This window comes from Arachis stenosperma, chromosome 4 (assembly GCF_014773155.1).
Source record: "Arachis stenosperma cultivar V10309 chromosome 4, arast.V10309.gnm1.PFL2, whole genome shotgun sequence".
In the NCBI taxonomy this organism is placed as follows: domain Eukaryota; kingdom Viridiplantae; phylum Streptophyta; class Magnoliopsida; order Fabales; family Fabaceae; genus Arachis; species Arachis stenosperma.
In genome coordinates, this window is record NC_080380.1 from 139,837,344 (window position 1) to 139,856,868 (window position 19,525).

The 19,525-nt window shown below is 32.0% G+C and overlaps 2 protein-coding genes across 4 annotated transcripts; both read left to right on the forward strand.

Annotated features, from left to right (window-relative positions):
* The first annotated feature begins 7,913 nt into the window (after window positions 1–7,913).
* On the forward strand, window positions 7,914–12,655 carry LOC130974002 (uncharacterized). 2 transcript variants are annotated; one of them, XM_057898706.1, is made up of 11 exons: window positions 8,069–8,264; window positions 8,647–8,701; window positions 9,193–9,329; window positions 9,433–9,606; window positions 9,843–10,079; window positions 10,173–10,273; window positions 10,400–10,472; window positions 10,560–10,628; window positions 10,762–10,869; window positions 11,159–11,284; window positions 12,074–12,655. In XM_057898706.1, the coding sequence occupies exons 3-11, from the start codon at window positions 9,258–9,260 to the stop codon at window positions 12,266–12,268; spliced, it is 1,155 nt and encodes a 384-aa protein (XP_057754689.1). In that variant the 5' UTR covers window positions 8,069–8,264; window positions 8,647–8,701; window positions 9,193–9,257; the 3' UTR covers window positions 12,269–12,655. The 2 variants fall into 2 exon arrangements, with proteins under 2 accessions (XP_057754688.1, XP_057754689.1); XM_057898705.1 differs by lacking the exon at window positions 8,647–8,701 and having other exon boundaries at window positions 7,914–8,264.
* Window positions 12,656–12,691: 36 nt separating this feature from the next.
* On the forward strand, window positions 12,692–16,422 carry LOC130974003 (sphingoid long-chain bases kinase 2, mitochondrial-like). 2 transcript variants are annotated; one of them, XM_057898707.1, is made up of 12 exons: window positions 12,695–13,380; window positions 13,637–13,713; window positions 14,227–14,280; window positions 14,432–14,491; window positions 14,632–14,709; window positions 14,831–14,877; window positions 14,961–15,001; window positions 15,082–15,166; window positions 15,242–15,356; window positions 15,467–15,589; window positions 15,672–15,772; window positions 15,948–16,422. In XM_057898707.1, exons 1-12 carry the CDS (start codon window positions 13,218–13,220, stop codon window positions 16,075–16,077), a joined length of 1,074 nt encoding a protein of 357 aa, XP_057754690.1. In that variant the 5' UTR covers window positions 12,695–13,217; the 3' UTR covers window positions 16,078–16,422. The 2 variants fall into 2 exon arrangements, with proteins under 2 accessions (XP_057754691.1, XP_057754690.1); XM_057898708.1 differs by lacking the exon at window positions 14,227–14,280 and having other exon boundaries at window positions 12,692–13,380.
* The last annotated feature ends 3,103 nt before the right edge of the window (window positions 16,423–19,525 follow it).

Sequence of the window (19,525 nt, forward strand, 5' to 3'; positions counted from 1 at the left end):
GTTCATTGGATTCAACAATAGTTGCGATAAATTAGCAAAGCACTTTGCATTGACTTTTTTTACATTGTCAATGATGATTTAATATGAATATCATTATTATATTATGTGTGTGAATGTGACATATGGGTTACATGGTGGTTGCTTGTTGGTATTTATTCTACTAATTATCCTGTGTGAGACCACCAATAATAACGGTGGAGTCTCTTACTTTTGGGTGCACAAGCACAAAGATTGATGTAATCAAGGAATTAGATTCCATGAAGCATATGCTCTTTTATTTATAAATTGGTAAGAAGGCATAGTATTTCACGTTAGCTTGAAGTTAACATGTTAACTCACATTAATTACTTTATGCCATATGCTTGGCTCAAATCAAACAAACAAACAAATAGAAGTGAATCCCATTATGTATATAGTGGAAATAGTCAATTTGCCATACATGTCTACATTCATATTGGAACTTTTGGAAGGGGAAAAGAAAAGTCAAAAGATGATTAGAGAAGTGCATGTAGCATGTTATCCTTCCCACTATGATAAATTACCTTATTTATCTTAAAAAGAGTCTTGCTAATGTGTTTTAAAAACATATTTCAAGTATATAGTAAAAGAAAATTCACTCAAACTTATTAAAAGGATTTATATATATATATATTTTAATGTATTGAATGTATAATTTTTTTTTAAATTATATTTATATTCTTATAATATTTCTTTAAGACACCAGTTAACTAAGGGCTCGTTTAGTAAAATTTTAACTTTTTAAAAGTAGTTTATCAAAAGTAATTTTTAAAAGATAATCTTTTAAAAGTTATAATATTTGTTTGGTAAATCAAATTGAAAATGAAGGTTCAGTAGTTAGCTTGCTAGTTTGTTTAAGTAAGTGTTAGGGGTTCGAATCTCGCCTTGTGCATGTAACAATTTATTGGCCAGCCGCAAATCCTTAAATACAGTTTCCATTCGCGACGGATTAGTCCTTGGTCTGTCAGGTTAGGAGATATTGTGAAAAACAAAAAAATGAAAATGACTTTCAATAAAGGGAGTTACTCAAATGAAAATGCCAAAAACATCTTTTTATGAAGATACTTTGTATAAAAGTGTGATTATTTATTTGACCATATTTTAAATAAAAACAACACTTTTATAATTCATCATCCAATAGTCAAATTATTGGAGTATCTACCTTCAATAAATATAAGTAACATTAATTGTATTTGTATTTGGTAAAACAATTTTTAAAATTTAAAAAGACCATAATAAGTATAAATATAAGAAAAAATTTTGACATTTAATAATATATGAGATTATACAAAATTTTTTAATTTTAATAAATACAAATTAACTTTGAAAAATAGATTTGGATCCTCTAAATTTTAGATTTTACTTTAAAGGGTAAAGTGTGATCTCTCACCATTTATTTCATAGATAGGACAAAAAAAAAACATGAGGGAGAAAACATTCAAAAGTGAGAAATCACACTTTACCATATTAAATAAAAATTCAAAATTTAGAGAACCAAATTTTTAAAAAATACTTCTTTAAATACTATTTAAATCATCTCTAACTTTTAAAAAATATAAACACAAGCACATAACTTTTTTTATTTACGAAATACAAAATAAGGTCACATATGTCTCGAAAAAAATTTAATAAACCAGACCTAAATCCATCTTAAAATTACATAATATTCCACATGCATACATCTCTTAGTTTGTTATGTAATTATATACTAATCTTCTTAAAAGACAAGTTGATATTATTTTTTTAGGAGATGTTGTAATACAAATCTATTGAGTGTAACAATACAAAAAAAAGGGAAAATTTTAGCATATATTTTTATTATTATAAAATAATTGTGTAATATCACTTAATTTTATGAGAAATCAGTATGATTTTTTTTTAATAGAAAAAGGTTCATTTTATAGAATTGGAAGGAAAGGGATTTGACTTATGAGTTGGTCGAATTTGATGATGTAGTTAAAGCAAGAATGTTTTAGTATGACCATTGACCAAAAAGAAAAAAAAAAGCAAGAATGTTTTAGGAGCCTTGTTAAGGGAAAAAAGGTGATTTAAGACGCTAACATTTCTCTTAAGAAAACCATTTGCGAATTTTTATTATAAACTTATACCAGAAACTTTAACGTGGTTAAAACAGAATTGGAATAGCATAAATTCGTTTATTTTTATAACCATAATATAAAGCCAGAATAATTTAGTTACCTTCTAGAAATTAATATGGAATTCCATTTCACTAGATAATCCAACACTGCAACCACGTGTGTATGGCAGCTATCAAATAGTCCTTTAATAAGATATTAAAAGTTCGATTTTATTTTGAATTAAAAAATATTTTACGGTCAGTTTTATGATAAATACAAATAATAAAAATAAACAAAGAATAGACATTACTTGTTGAATCAAAATACAGACAGATTAGATGTGATAAAAAGACCTATATATCTTATTTTTATTCATGGAATTCAACGTAATAATTTTTTTTGGAAGGAAAACTTTCGATCCGAAATTCGTTAGGAATGTAACACGCTAATGATCTTAAACTTTACCTTATACCGTAAAATAAAAGTTAATCAAAGGTTACGACAATTATAAGGCTTATACAATAATATATATAGAAAGAAATAGTAATTCTAGAAACCCGATGAAAGAAATAAGTTCAAAAACAGAATTATAAAAGTGTGAAACGTTCACTCGAAACTACAAACTTAAGGCAAAAGATATAGATATAAGATAATAAAATATATGTATATATATAAGAGTATAATAATCATAAGATACTAGTCTCAACCCGCAGAGTTTAGGCCGACTAATTATAAACTAACATACAGAGTTTTGAAAGTTAAAACAACTTATATAATATCTCTCTCAATGTTGACCTCTAAGACAAATAAAATACAAAAGTGAGAGTATTAAAAACAAAAGTAATCAAAAGACTCCAAAATGGGATAAAAATCTTCCGCTCTACCACCATCACATAACTCACCTAGGTGGATTATGACTTGCATATGAAAAACACAATAACATATGGTATGAGAACCGAAGGATCTCAGTATGGTAACAATGCCCAATATATAAGATGTAAGGTTCCGGAACGCCGAAAACAATCATAGAACTTCACACCAAACAGATATCCAAGCTTAGCAAAATAAATAACTTAAACCATAAACAATAAACAGTGTTATCTAAACTTAGGAGTTTTCTAACTAATACTAATCACACTGCTATATCCCACAGCCTTCGCCAACCTACCCTCTACGCGATCCCATCGCCACCATCTATCTGACCTTCTCAGCACCAAACAAACACAAGTATATGCAAACAAGTAATACACATGTAATATTCATGTATAGCAAGTAATTCAAGAAGCAAGTTGACATATTATACATTTAGGCAAAGTGCAAGTAATTAAAGAAAACGAGCACATAAGAGATACAAATGATGAATGTCTGTCCTATTGGTTGTGATATCACATGTCGGTTATAATGCCAAACCCGCCACAAAATTCGGTTGCCAACTCCCGGATTAGTCTCTTTGTTGCGCATACTCAGGAGGAATAATTCCGAGGGGATGAGTGCCTACCACCTTCTCCTTTCAGAGGGAAACGTTCCGAGGGAGAGTGCCCTACCACCTTCCTCTGGAAGTTGCATGATTCCGTGGGTTAGTGCCCTACCACCTTGCAACCAGAGAAAAATGTGAGTGGGAAGCCCTGCTTCAACACTCACATTCGAACGTAGGCGGGAGACTGCGACAACCCTACGACAGAGAATAATGCATGTCACAATCACTTACTTAATCTCAGAGATCACTGCTCATAGCACAAGTCTGATTATACTCATCTCATAAACCATAATCAATATCTCAAGTTCATCATCAAATCCACAACTCCACAATTTCATCATACTAATGTCTTTACAGTACTCTACCACTTCACTCAACTAATCCACCCTCAATACTCCAAAATCCTAAGGCTCCATCCTCTAAACTTTTTACCTGAAATTATCTAGTTAATTTACTTATGGTATTCTCTATGCTTCAAAACCAAAAAATAAGTTAAGACACCCTAGATAAGCTTTACGAAAGTTCACAAGCTTGCGGAAAAGATAAAAATAGTTAAAAACAAGGTTTTCTTAAAAAAAAAGGACGGTGTGCGTACGCACTCCCAGAAGAGTTTTCTCAAAGTATGTGTACACATAGAGGTGTACGTATGCACACAAGGTAAAATTTTTCATTTTGTGTCCACGCATAGATACGTGCGAACGCTTTCGACAAAAGGCACTTCCCAGCATGTGCGTACGCACAACTTGCAAATTTCACAGAGTGTGAGTAAGCACCAGAGTGTGCATATGCACATTTTAAAAAATTATACAATATGTGCGTGCGCACACAAACCAGAATTCACAATTTCTGCAACATCACAGAAATCATATTTTTGACACAAACTTTCAACGATCATATCTTTTTTTACAAAATTCCGATTTCCACAAAATCTATACTGTTTTAAAGCTCTTTGAATTATCTTTAATTTAATACAAAATTTAATCAATTTCAAAAACTGTAGTTCAAGATATGATCCGCCAAAGTTGGCCTAAAATCTATTTTTACCAAAGACGCTAAAAACTCAAATTTACTAAACTCTCAATTGAAAATCAAACTGCTCACAATCCAAACAATACCAAAACAACAAAAAGTCCATACCATTCATTCCTCAAACTCAACCATCAATAACATCCCAATTACACTATTCCACACCATCAAAATCCTTATTTATCAATATTTAAATTCAACCTAAATCACATCAGAGCTCCTAAATTCCATCATTATTCAACTATACAACATCTAACTTTTAATATCCTAACTTATCAACTCCTTCAACACTTATCATTAACAATACTCATAGTCACCATCAATCAAAATCAACACCAATACCCATCAAGTTATCCTCCTAATCATACTCCCCCACGTACAACTCACTCAACCTTCATTATAATTCATAAACCACACATTCCAAAAACTCCATATCATCATTATCATCATCAAACATACAATCATATACAATAAATCATACAACCATTTCATTCAATCATATCTTAAAGGCCACTAGCCTAAGTTTCACAAAACATTATATATTACATAAAGGAAATCGAAACCATACCTTGGCCGATTTTCACGCAACTCAAAACACCAAGCTCAAACTCAAAGCTCCAAAACTATCAAACTCACTCCAACAAACACCAAACCTCAATCTAACATCATACAACATACAAAACAACTAAACACAAGGTTTTAGTGAAACCTACCTTATTCATCGGTATTAGTGGCAATATCCAATAATACTCCAATGCTAGATCACCCATAAACAACCAAAAATATAAAGAAACTCGAAAATCCAAAGCCGTTTTTGAGTTTTGCACTAGAGCTAGAGAAAGTGTTTTTTACTAGCAATGTCTAGCTAGAAACAAAGAGCTCGATGAGAGCTTCGCGTGGCTGCAAACGACTCGTCAATTGGAGCTCTGGATCAAAATTTATGAAGTTTTGAAGGAGGAGGTGAATAGTGAAACCCTCTTCCCTCTTGTCACCGCCCCTCTCTCTCTTGTTTCTGAAAAATGAGGTCAAATGGTCTCATAACTCACTTATATATATTGGACTTTAACCCAATTTGGGTCCGGTCCAGTTTGTTAATATTTTAGGTCCGTTTGGTCCAACTTTGGATCCATTGGAACCTGTCCATAGATCTGGGCTTATCCAAATATGAGGAATGGATCTCCTAATTCTTTGTAACTTGCTGGTGGCTATGGTATTGGAGAAATAAGAAAATTTTCACACCTCTATTTCAAAGACCATCAAACCCGACACAGGTAATCAAGAAACATGTAGAGCAAATTAAGGCGGCATTTGAGGAGAAAAGATTGCTGAGAGAAACACCAAAAAGAATAGAGGTTCGTGTTGGCTGAAAGGAACCGCTATAAGACTGGATTAAACTTAACACGGATGGAGCAGCAGATAAAAATCTTAGTATTGCGGGATGTGGTAACTTATTGAAAAATCACTTAGGAAGATGGGTTGCAGGCTTTATGGTCAATATTGAAAAATGTACACCATATATAGTTGAGTTATGGGGTATATATCATGGATTGAAGGTTGCTTGGGACATAGGAATTCAAAATGTTATTATAGAATCAGATTCTAAATCTGCGGTAGAAACTCTGGTTCATAAAGAAAAAATAGAAGAACATCCTGAAGCTTTGGTGCATAGTATAGGAGAGTTCATGAAAAGAGACTGGCAGATCAAGATCAAGCACACTTACAGAGAAGAAAACAAAATGGCAGATTGGCTCGCCAAAAAAAGTTTAGACATATATCCAGGGTTTGTGTTCATTGATCAACCCCAGGAGAGCTAAGAAGGATTCTTGATGAAGACATTAGGGGCACGATGTTGCCAAGGCTAGTTTCTGATTGTTAGTTTTCTTTTTGTTAGGTTTAAAGCCCCTTTTGTTTATCGAAAAAAAAGCCTTGAAGATTGGTGTCCGATTTTACATTTTAAATTATTTTTGTCCTTTCAAAAAATTAAAACAATTTTCAAAATCTTATTTTTCTCAAAACATAGTACCGGACAGACTAGAGCCGATATTGCCGGTTTAAGTATTGGTACACATTTTTACAAAAATCTTTCGCAAAAATTACATTTTTCAATTCAGAAAAATTCATTAAATTCAAATTTCACCTTTTTAGTTTTAAAATATCATTTCTATATTTTCAAACTTATTTGGCTTAATTAAAATTATTATTTTATTAAAGCAGTTTTATGTAAAAATTTTGATTCTTACAAAGAACCTATTTAAGTATATACTCAATAACAGATTTGTATATTTTTCTGTAATTTTTTAAAAAAGAAAATATTTATTTTTATTTTCCAAAAAAGATAAGAATATGATCCAAATGCAACTAGCCAAACTATACAGATGGAGCCCGTAGGTGGGTAAGATAGAGTTTGGGCCATGTGCTTAAGTCCAAACTACATATGTTTTTGTCTTATTGGCCCAAGCTGTGGACTATGTTGGGCTATCTCCCCCAAATCATTATCACTCAAATTCTGATGTTTTGGACCCAAATTTATTTTTGAAAATCATTTTCCCCTTATTTTTGTAGCATCTCTCTTACTGGATCAATTGATAAATGGAGCTCGTATATAAGACGAATTGACTTGTCAAAACCAAGCAAAAATAAAAAGGTTGATAAAATATATAAAAATTAATTCTTTTTTAATCAAAATAATAAAATTTATATATGATAAAAATTATAAATTCAATAATAATTAATTTATTATTTATTATTTTATAATTTTTCATACTTTAAAACAATATTTTTTAAGAGATTTAGGGTATGAATATTATTCTGTTTTAATTAATAATTTTTATTATATTATTTTTAAATTATTTAAAAAAATTTTATTTATAATAAATATATTTTTGACGATTAAATTTTAAAAAAAATCAAAATTAATTTAATAATAATAGATGATAAATATACTTGATTTATTTACGTTAAAAGTTATTTTTGTAGGATTATTTTTAAATTAATCATAATTTTTTTTTAAAAATTAGTCATTAAAAATAAATTTAATATAAATTAAAAATTTTTAGAATAAAATTAAAATAAAATAAAATCTAAAATATTTTTAAAATTTTTACAAACGATAAAAAAATATACTTTATCCTATAATATATTAAAAAATATATAAATATGACAACAATAATTACTCTCTAAAATCAACGGCTCAGATAACTTCTGATGACTAAAAAAAAAAATAGTGGCCGTAGGATAAGATACACGTGCATGTGAGCTCAAAATATTATCTGCTTTCGTCATCGCTCGCCTCAACAATATGTTGTTAACTCACACGCCACCACCACTACGTTTTCTCACACCAACTACAACATTATCCCTCATCAAACTTCAACTCCATCATCATCATCATCATCATCATCATCTTCATCATCATCATCATCACCATCGTAGAACTCTTACTCTCTTCTCACATTCTCTTCGCGCCTCACACTTCTCCATGACCGCACTTATCAACAACAAAAACGCCGCCGCCGGTGATTCATCGACGGAGCACGTCACCGGCGAATGGCAATCGGTGCCGGAGCTCCAGCTTCGTGATCACCGATTCACTGTACCTCTTGACTACTCTCGTGGCACTCATTCTTCTCCTAAGATCACGGTTTTTGCTCGTGAAGTCGTTGCAGGTAACAATGTTATAGTTATCACAGTAATCAAAAGGAGTTGTTTTTTCTTCTTTTGGGTTTGATTGAATTCGTGGTTCTTTCACCGTAGTTTGATTATTTGGTGATTGTAGAAAAAAAGAAAAAAAATTTCCTTGGTTTTTCAAGGGTTTGAGTTTTTGTGTGTGTTGATTTTGCGGTGGAAAAAAAAAAGAGATTTTGGTGGTGAGTTCAGTGATGTGCCACTTTCTGAAATTGGGAAAACCCAGCTGCTGTTTTGAATATTTTGTCCATGGGGATCCGAGTGAAGAATCCAAAGTATTGGATTCTCTGGAAGTATTAATTGACTTTTTTGGTTGTGTTACAACTTTTGAAATGATTATTTTTAACTTTCATCCTTGGAAAGGTGGAGGTGTGGAGTTGGAATCTGGAATCTGGAATCTGGATCATTAAACTTTTAGGTAATTTATTACTTCACGTGAGTTTGTTTGGATAAATAATAAAGGAGCTTTAGCTGGAACTGCTGGTGAAGCATGTTACTTGCATCTGATGAGTGATTATTCTTTGGTTGCTTTGTATGATTCAAAGCTTACAATTTGGTGATGGAAATTACTGTGTTTTGATGGAGGCAGATTGTATCTATCTACATTCTAGTATTGACTACCATGACTAGAGTCTCGAGAGCACTACATATGTTGGCAATGGGAGCAACATTAGATTTCTCATACTCAGAAGCACAAGGGCTTCTCGAATATTCTGTTCGTGTTAATATCGTTACTTGTTAGTCAACACAATAAGTTTTTTATGGTATCCAGAAAGTTATTTGTGGTAAATTATGGCAAATTATTGTTTTATGGATTGGTGATGGATGAGCGCTTAGGCTTCATTCTGTTAATCACCTCCTTCATCATCTTGGATTGTTTTATTAAAAGAATGTGTTGTTTCATTTCAGTTGGGAAAGTAGAGCAAACATTGCCATACCTGTTATATTTGCAAGGTGGACCTGGGTTTGAGTGCATGCGGCCAACTGAGTCTAGCGGATGGATTCAGAAAGCTTGTGAAGAATTTCGTGTAATCTTGATGGATCAGGCATGATTTGCTAAACACTTGTATCATTGTCATCTTTTTGTCTTGTGACCACTTTGTGTATGATAAGCTATTCTATTGTTTTTTGTTTATTTTCATTCTGCAGCGAGGAACGGGATTATCAACTCCTCTGTCTGTGTCATCAATGTCGCAATTCAAATCTGCACAAGAATTAGCCGACTTCTTAAAACACTTTAGAGCTGATAATATAGTAAATGATGCAGAGTTCATCCGAGTACGAATTGTTCCAAATGCTGGACCTTGGACAATTTTGGGACAGGTATTCTCAGTAGAGTTTTCTAATAGTATTCATGCAAGCAGCTGATTCTGATGCTGAGCAGTTTGGCTTTACAATCCTTAACATCTTTCCTCTCTTTTTCTCTCCTTGAGTATCAATCATTTTCTACAGTTGCTGTTCGATGTTGGTTTAAAAATTGTACATTTGATGCCACACTAACATTGGAATTCAACTCTTTCTAACTCTTATCCTGTTTTGTTAACTGTCAACTGTGGCAGAGTTATGGTGGTTTTTGTGCAGTCACGTATTTGAGTTTTGCACCCCAAGGACTGAAGCAAGCCTTTCTAACAGGAGGAATTCCTCCAATTGGAGATGGATGTACGGCAGATTCGGTGTACAGAGTAGGCTTTGAGCAAGTTGTAAATCAAAATGAGAAGTATTACAAGCGATACCCTCAGGATATTAAAGTAGTTCAAGAACTTGTTAATTATTTAGCAGAAAAAGAAGGAGGAGGGGCAAGCATCTCTCTCGTACACCTTTTCTTATTGTTTTAAAGAAGCATACTAACTAACCTTGCTAAAATCTATTTTCCTTTTCCCTTTTCATAGGTGGCCCTTCCATCCGGGGGAATCTTAACCCCAAGAGGGTTGCAAATTCTTGGTCTCTCTGGCTTAGGATCTGGAGCCGGTTTTGAGCGCATGCATTATCTGTAATGCTTTAAATGCTGTTTTTTATTTTTCCTTTTTATGTTTCCTATCTTGAAATCACATTTGTCCCTCATTCAAGCACCAAAGAAAACTAGTGTCTCATTTTTGTTGTGTACTGAATTTTTTAGGTTTGAGAGAGTGTGGGAGCCTACGTTAGTTCCGGGAGCACCAAAGAGAATAAGTTACTATTTCTTGAGTTCTGTAAGAAATTATTTACTTTTCCTTGATTTTAAATCCCGAACATGAAGTTTAGTTTGAAGATAAACCTCTGATTTATGTTCCATGCAGTTCGAGAAGTCATTAGTTTTTGATACTAATCCACTGTATGCCCTCATGCATGAGTCCATCTATTGTCAGGTAGACTTCCATTTGAGTTTCTTGGTTATGCATAGTATATGCTACAACAATCCCTTCAATTTTTTTTCTCTCTTCATCGATGATCTATCGTTTTCCTTTAACTCTTGTCCTCAATCTCTATATCTCTCTCTAGGGTTCTCCTAGTAGATGGTCTGCTCATAGAATAAGGAATGAAATTAATGACAAGTTCGATGCAATTAAGGCGGCTAGAGAAGGACTACCTGTACTCTTTACAGGAGAGGTAGGTTTTAAATAATACATGGTTTTCTGAATATTTAATTGTGTTCATTGTTCAGTGTGACATTTCTTTGTGCAGTACTGTGATGTTTTGTTTTGATTTGATTCTTGCGCACATTCTAGCGTCTGGAAACTGATACTTTAGCGTGATGCTTCACCCGTAAAATAAATTAAAAGCTCTGCGGCAACATTGAATGCTAAGAGACATGTTTTTGACTTCGAATTCAAATGCTAATAATGCATTTATTTATAATTATGAGGAGCAAGGTGCTAATCATGTTTTCCTTTTGTAGATGATTTTCCCATGGATGTTTGATGAGATTCAAGCCTTGAAACCGTTCAAAGATGTAGCTGATATTTTGGCCGAGAAGAAGGATTGGCCCCCGCTCTACAACGTCCAAGCTTTGAAAGACAACAAGGTAGTTTACTCAGCACCCATTTCATGGAGAAGTTCATATCAAAACAATCTCTTAATCAGTAACAAAGAGGAGCTAGGTTTTTCTAGAGGTCCCTTCTGAATATTGTCACAACTCACAAGTTTGTGTGCTGTTGTCAAATGAAAGGAGTGGTTTATGCGAAGGTAACGGGAGCGTACCCTAATTCAAATAGCCACTAGATCATGCATATAAAAATATAAATGGTCCAGATTACATCAAAAAATTGTGTGACTTTTTGAATTAGCAATGTGGTATTTAATCCAGTCTTGGCTATTTATTTTAGATTAATTGATCATGATTTTCTCTTTTAACCTCAAATTAAGATAATATTATTCTTCATTCACGAAAAGATAATATTATTCTTATTTGAGTGTCGTCATAGTTGTAAATGTAAATATATATTGTGGATTTTGGATACAGAGTTGTTGACTTACTTTTTATCAATTTCCCATGATGATATAGCAAAAGCTAATTAAAGAGAACTTCTCTACTTGAGAATATTTTCAAAATTACAACCAAAATATTTGGTTCAACCACAACAAATCGTGTTCTAGAAATGTAAAGTTGTACTTATCACGCCATACCATATTCCATGTTGGTTGAAATTGAAAAGTGAATGAGTTCTTGTTTGAAGAGCTCTTCTGTATTGGTTTCAAAATGTTCAGAGGCACTGTTCATGTCTCTAATATCTTAGTCCTATTTAGAGTCGAATCTACTAGTTGAGCGTCGTGAAGTTTTCTGTTTTTAATGTGCTTCATTTAATGCTGGCAGGTACCCGTTGCTGCAGCTGTTTACTACGAAGATATGTATGTGAATTTTAAACTGTCCATTGAAACAGCTTCTCAAATAGCAGGGATCAGGCTCTGGATAACTAATGAGTTTATGCATTCTGGCTTGCGAGACGGAGGGGGAAAAGTTCTTGATCACTTGCTGGGAATGTTGAATGGGAGGAAACCTCTTTTCTGATCACCATTGCAACTCCTCTCGCTCCCTTCACCTATGTTTGGTTTTCCGTTTGCAGTTTCCAAATCATGGTTTGGAGGACGGAAAACCAAACATGCAGTTAGACTTATGGAATCACACCTGATTATAAGTTTCCAACTTTTTATGATAGACAGTCTTGAAGTCTTTATTGTTACTAAGTCTTTGAACTCTGACTCCATAGAATCTTCATTTATTAAAGTATAATCTTGTAAGATTGTACTTCTTACCAGTTGAAATACATAGTACTTCATGCACTTTTCAGGCTTGGCTTTGGTTGCAAGCTTCTTGCTCTTTCCAATGACAATTATTATGGGAAGGAATTAAAAAAAAATATGGGATTTGTTTATATATATTTATATTTTAAAGAAAGTGAATATTGCTGTTATTGAATTCTTATCTTTTTGTTATTATTACTTTTAACATGGCCTAATTAAATGTTGAAGTAGTATAACTATATAATCAGGTTATGTGTAACTAGGAAACCTGCATCATTAAGACAGTAAAAGTAAATGACAGAAAGCACAAATAAATTATTTATAATCATTCATTTTACTTGATAATATTTGGCAATAAGTTTTGTCAATTCTACACACGCATGCACACGCACGCACTCATATATAAAACACTACTTTTTAAAGAAAATTCATGTAGAAGTATCATAGGAAAAAGATAATCATATTTTTAATACATTTATGCATTAATTTCATCATAAAACTTTTGTTGTTTTGAAAAGGGAACATTGTACTTTGTCCATTCCCTTTGTCAAGTACGGTGATCAATCTTAACATGTATAATATATAAGATAGTTAAACAGTTCCTTGCTTCTTCCGTCATCTATCTTATACATTTCTTTCCAAATATCAAATTCAGCATAACAAACCAGAAAGTTTGTGTGCTATTATAGTAGCGTAGATATCAACAGTATCAGAAGATGATGATGATGGAGGCATTTGGAAGAGGAATGCACGTGGCTGCTGCTAGCACCATGGTTTTCAGATCAGAGCTACAACCAATGATGACACCAGAACCAGTTGGTTCATCCTTTTCTTCTTCTTCTCGTCAAAGGGACCTTGTTTTCATCGTCAATCCTCGAGGTAATGATTTTCTCTTCTTAGAAAACTCTGAAGAAGAAGGAAAAAAAAATCTTGTTGAGTTCCTGCACTTAATGATAGGGTGCTGGAATTAGATTAGAGCTACCCATTATTTGTTGAGGTAAAGTTTACATTTTTGGGGAAAAGATTGCAATGTTTATCATATTCTTAGGTTCACAAATCATATGTTCTTGTGTAATAAATATAGAGCTATATGATTTGATTTGACAAGTTTTGAAACCTAAATCTTGGGTTTTAGGTTGTAATGGGAAGACTGGTAGACAATGGAGGAAGATACTGCCATATCTACAGTCTCGCCTCGGTAAAGAATGCAATGTGAGTTAGTAATTGTAAGATGAGCTTTTTGAAGATCAAATCTGCAAATTCAGTTGCTTTTTGTTAATTTGTAAATCCATGATATGTTGTTTCTATTTTTCGTTATTTTTATATGCTGTGTTGATTCTGTAAGGTTAAATTATTCTGTTAGTCCCTATGGTTTCATTGAATTTGTAATTAAGTTCTTATAGTTTAAAAGCAATTGGGTCCTTTCACTATTTTGAATTTTGTAATTAGGTTCTTTTTGCACAAAAAACATTAGTGCTAACAGAATATTCCTCCCAAAATTAAAAATACCTACAGTTAAAAGGCTAAATTCCTAAACCTGAACATCTTATTTTTTCAGAATATTCTATTAACTATTAACGTTTTTGGCTTAGAAAGAACCTAATTACAAAATTCAAAACAGTGTAAGAACCTAATTGAAAGCTTTTAAACAATAGGAACTTAATTACAAATTTGGTGAAATTATAGGGACTAACAGATAAATTTAACCATTCTATAAATGAATAGATATTGGAGTCCATAACTTCAGGTCCTTGTCATGCTATTGACATAACAAGAGAGGTTAGCACAAAGAACTTCAAATCGCACGATTGGTATTTACTACTCCCCCTGTTTCAAAATAAGCTTGGCGAAGTTTATTTCGAAATGGAGGTAGTAGTAACTCTATTGCTTCCAATGATTCTGAGTTGTTATATGCAATCATGCTATGCAGGCCATAAGAGAAGGTGCTGATGCTGTTGTTGCCGTTGGTGGTGATGGAACACTTCATGAGGTGCAAATAGCTTTGATTTTTTTTTTTTTAGAATTCCACCTTATTTAACATTATTAGTTGTTAGTTGATATTAATTGTTGAAGAATTTCAACATTATAACTTAATTGCTCTCCTGATCCAGCACAGTTTATTACTAGCAGGTTGTCAATGGATTTTTTTGGGCTGGAAAACCTGTTACTAGTCAAATGAAAGACTCAACACATTCAACTGCTCTTGGTGTGAGTCATATAATTGGAATTAGAATGCAATATTATTAGTTTTTACTCAATTCAAGTTTATCTAAATACCTCTAGCGAAAAGTCCTGAATCGAATCCTCAGTATGTTTCGGCTTTATGCAGCTTATACCCTTGGGAACTGGTTCTGACTTTGCAAGAACACTTCATTGGTTAGTTTCTGTTTGTGTGTTCATTCTTCTTGCGCTTCTTATTTATATGCAGTAAATGGAAACATCTGTTGGATCTTTTCCAGGAAAGATGATCCTCGAGAGGCCATTGAACGTGTTGCTAGAGGTTTCTTCTTCTTCTTGTTCTTGTTTTTGCAATTGCAATATTGTTTGCTGTGTTACTTATTAATGTAGGCATTCTTACAGGGTTGAGATCAAGGATAGACATTGGTGTAATCGGCGGAGAAAGTTGCGAAAACCATTACTTCATAAATGTTGCTGACATCCATTTGTAAGGCAAACTTAGAAAATTTCAATTAGTATAATTCATAGACTGTATCCAATCGCATATCGCAAAATTTTGCAGGAGTGCAAAGGCTGGTTTTTATGCTTCTAGATACAAGAGCTTTGGTAAACTGTGCTATGTACTTGGTGCATTGCATGCTTTCATGGGGCATCAAAACCAGGATTTGAGAATCAAGGTCAGTGTTAGTTAGTTCCTTTTTTTCATGTAAAGCTTCATATCTCACCAAATGTTTCTAGGTCCTGCATATTTTTCATATAAGGTCCTATAATACTTAAAGAAATGCAGTTCAATGAAGGTGAGTGGGAGACATGGCCTCAAGTAACAACCGTTTGCATTGGAAATGCAAAGTATTTTGGTGGCGGCATGAAGATTACACCGAATGCTACTCCTTACAGTGGAAATTTAGAGGTGAAATATGTTTCTCTAAAATCTCTTGGATGAATATCATCATATATTTTGAATCAAGTAAAAGTTGTGTTATATTCTTCAGGTTGTGATTGTTCAAAACTTTAAGTGGCATGATTTCATACTGAAATTACAAAAGCTGTATAATGGAACACATCTCTCACTTGAAAATATATCAGCAAGAAGGTATGATCTTGGCTCGAAACACTATTGTTAAGCTTTAATTCAAAAATGTGACTCAGCATTCGCCTTCTAATCCATGTAGCTGACCTACCTAGCAGAACAAGACTTGGTTCATGCTGTTAATTAGGCTTGCTTAGGTTTTTGTTGGTGCTAATTCAGATTGTTCTTTGTATCATAGCGCACTTTCAATCGAGTTGGAGGACATCTCAGGCAACGGCGGCATTCATATTCAATCGGACGGGGAACATTTGGGGTTCCTTCCGAAAAAGATTAGTGTTCTACCTGGTGCTATTGAGATGATATGCTGATTCATCTGGAGAATAACTGTGTCAATGAAATAGTGAAGATGATGATGCTATTTGCCAGATGAATGTGTCTTCAGATTCTGATTCTGAATTGTTACTTAGATCAAGAAATGAGTAATTTCCTTAACATCACTGCTATAACCTATAACATGCAATTCCTGCACCTAAATTCTACAATGTTTATGAAAATTATAACACTGAACCTGTTACTTTAGGACTCTTCTGTTAATTTCAGCATAGTAACAGATAATTGTGTTCCAACATATGAAAAGTGTTCCCTACTGCATGAAACCATACTCATTCAGAGAGAGAATGCTAAGGAGTTTGACTCTGCAACTGACTTCTTAATTAGATATTGATAATTGTAGGAATTAGCATCTATATATCATAATTGCAATTTATAAGCTCTAGTGCTTAATTATACTAGATAATGTTAAGACACCAAAAAAAAAAAAAAAATACTAGATAGTGTTAATCTCCATATTGATCAAAATTCTCACTTTGCTTGATCTACTTCTATAGAAGAGTATTATAAAAGTCCGATTTTTCTATTTGTAGCCAAGAGTATCCTCCAACCCAATAAGTCAAGAATTAATTTGTCGCGAATTTGAGCTCCATTTAAGGGTTTGTTGCTGACTAACGAGTTGATACATATACAAGGCGAGATTCGGATCCCACACTTACTTAAACAAACAAGTGTACTGACCACTCAACCAACTCAAGTTGGTTTAAAAAGTCTGAAATTATTTAAGGATATGAACATAATAATAACTCTATAAATGCAATTCTAATAGTACATCACTAACAGGTCCATTGATTATTAAATTTATTATTAAAACCATTTCAATCAATTAATTTAGTACATAGAACGACAATGCATATAGGCTATAGCAATAGCATATAGGATCTTGAAGATCAGGCTAACACATTTTTTATGAGTTCAAAAGAAAATTTTGATTTCTTTTTTATAACTGAGGCAAGCAAATTGCCGAGGGTTTAATAACTCAACTTTTTCTTATTTAATTCTCTGTATTTACGTGGTGGTTGTGAAGCTTAGAGTGTAAGTTGCCCTATTTCATGTTAATATAGTCAGTGTTTGGGTATCTATCCTTTAGTGAAGTTCAACAACTAGTCTTGTTTTGGGGTCTCAAATAGCCACTTTTTTCCCCACCTCTTTTCTTGCTAGTTTTCTCTTGTCACAACCAATCAAATTTGTTCAATCCACAAATCTATTGTTTGGATTCCTTACTTTTGTTTTGTAACAATAACATAATAACATTACTCTATCACATTCTGCTAATTAATTATCCATAACACGTTAATTAATAGCATATATAGGGTATCAACATCAGCGGTTTAATGTAAGCTATATGTTAAGCAAATGCCCTTATTTGAAACAAATAAATATTAAAAGAAAAAAACAAGGTTTCTTTTGAGGCCTTGAGAATTTTAGGTGTTTAACTGTTACACTTTCTGTTTCTACAAGCTATCCCTTTTGTTATTTCTGCAAGTTTTCTCAAAATCTGGTTTCTCTTGTGTTTATCTTCATTTTCAATAATAATAATAAATAACTTAAAAATAAAGGATTATTTTTATCTTTACATTGTGCAACATGATACACAATAAATTTCTTTGTTTAATTAGCAGAAAGAATACATTAACTTAATTATCTTGACTTGAGAGTATATATTTTGTAAGAAAAAGTATAGGTAGACAATGAAAATATTAAATAATGTAAACAATAGATATACGGATGTTCATTTCACTAGTGTACGGATGGTTATTTTAATATTAAAATTTAGATTATTAATTTAAAGATATAGTGTATTTTTATTTAATTGGTAGTTGTTCATGTTGTTTAAAATAGTCATTATTTACCTAGTATTTCCATTTTGTAAACATAGATACGGCTCAACCCTATCTATAAAGTATTACCTTAACAATTAGTGCAAAATTAGAGTATCTATGATTATAAACCAAGAATTATGCGTAAATCATCACCTAACCTCATAATATGTTTATTAGAATGATTTGTGCAAACAAAAAATCGACAATCACCTCATTTACAACTCTGTTTAATTAAAAAAAAATGAAAAAGAGTAATCTTTTGAGTTGGGCCATCACCAATAGTTTTGGTTTCGGATAAATTAGTCTTTAATAAAATATTAACAAATTAGTCTCTAATATTTAAGAAAATTAAAAATATTAGTCCTTATTTGTAAAATAACAAAATAAATTAGTGCTTTATTTTTAAAAGAAATTCAAACAAAGTAATATTCTCCAAACTATAATATTTTTCAGAAAAGTTAAGGATAAATTTATCATGTTTTTAAAAAGGTTAGGACTAATTAATATTTTATTAGAGACTAATTTATTTAATATTTTAAAATATTATAGACCAATTTATTAATTTTTTTATTAGAGTCTAATTTCCTCGAAATAAAAATTCTTAGGAATTACTTAAAAAAATAGTTTAATATTTGCAATGATAGATGCATTAATAAGTATAGGCCTTTCCTAAGAAGCTATGAATATAATTAATAATTAATATATTTAATTTGATAGTAAACTAATGGTGACTTGGCACAACTTCTATTGGTTGGTGAACAGGTACATTTTTATTTGAACATGTGTGGTATATAGATAAGTGGGTGAAGAGAATGTATATCCTAATGGATTATGTTTGTTCTCATCACATAATAAAAACCGTACATGAGATGAAATAATTATTATTAGAGATAAAAAAAAGAAATTAGGGAATTAATAGGCATATGTACATTGTTCTAATTCTCTAGGAATATATATGAGAGCTTGATGACTTGCACCCAAATGTTAACTCAACCAAATTCTAACTACTTTTACAGTTCAACTGCCATTCAAGTTCATATTATTGTGAGAAATTAAAGGAGACGTGCCCCATAATAATACTTCAATTCTCTCGTTATCTTCAATGCGTGTGTGTATTTACTATTTAACTATTTATATGTAATGTAATAATAATGTACATGAAGCATATACTTATCAAAATTTTCATCATCATCACATACCATACAATTATTTATCATCAAAATGATCATTTTGTTGTGATACCAATTCAGAAAAGAATTATACTTAAATTGTATATAACTCTAAGTGTTTAAAGAGCCTACTAATTAATTAGCTTGTAATACTAATTTGTGGTAGGTTTTATTGTTTTTAATTTTCTCTTTTCTCCCTTAACTTTCAAAGTATATAATACTTTCCAAGTAGTCTTCATGTTCTAGCTAGTATATATACATCCATATTTTATGTAGTGAGTTTAGAAGACAATAATATATATATATAATCCCCTTAATTAACGAGATTCAATAATAATATATTTTCCTTGTAATTAAGTGTGAGGCTGCCAAATATTTTCTACCATCTACTACCGTATCTTCTTCATTAGCCTCTATAAAATTCAACCCTAATA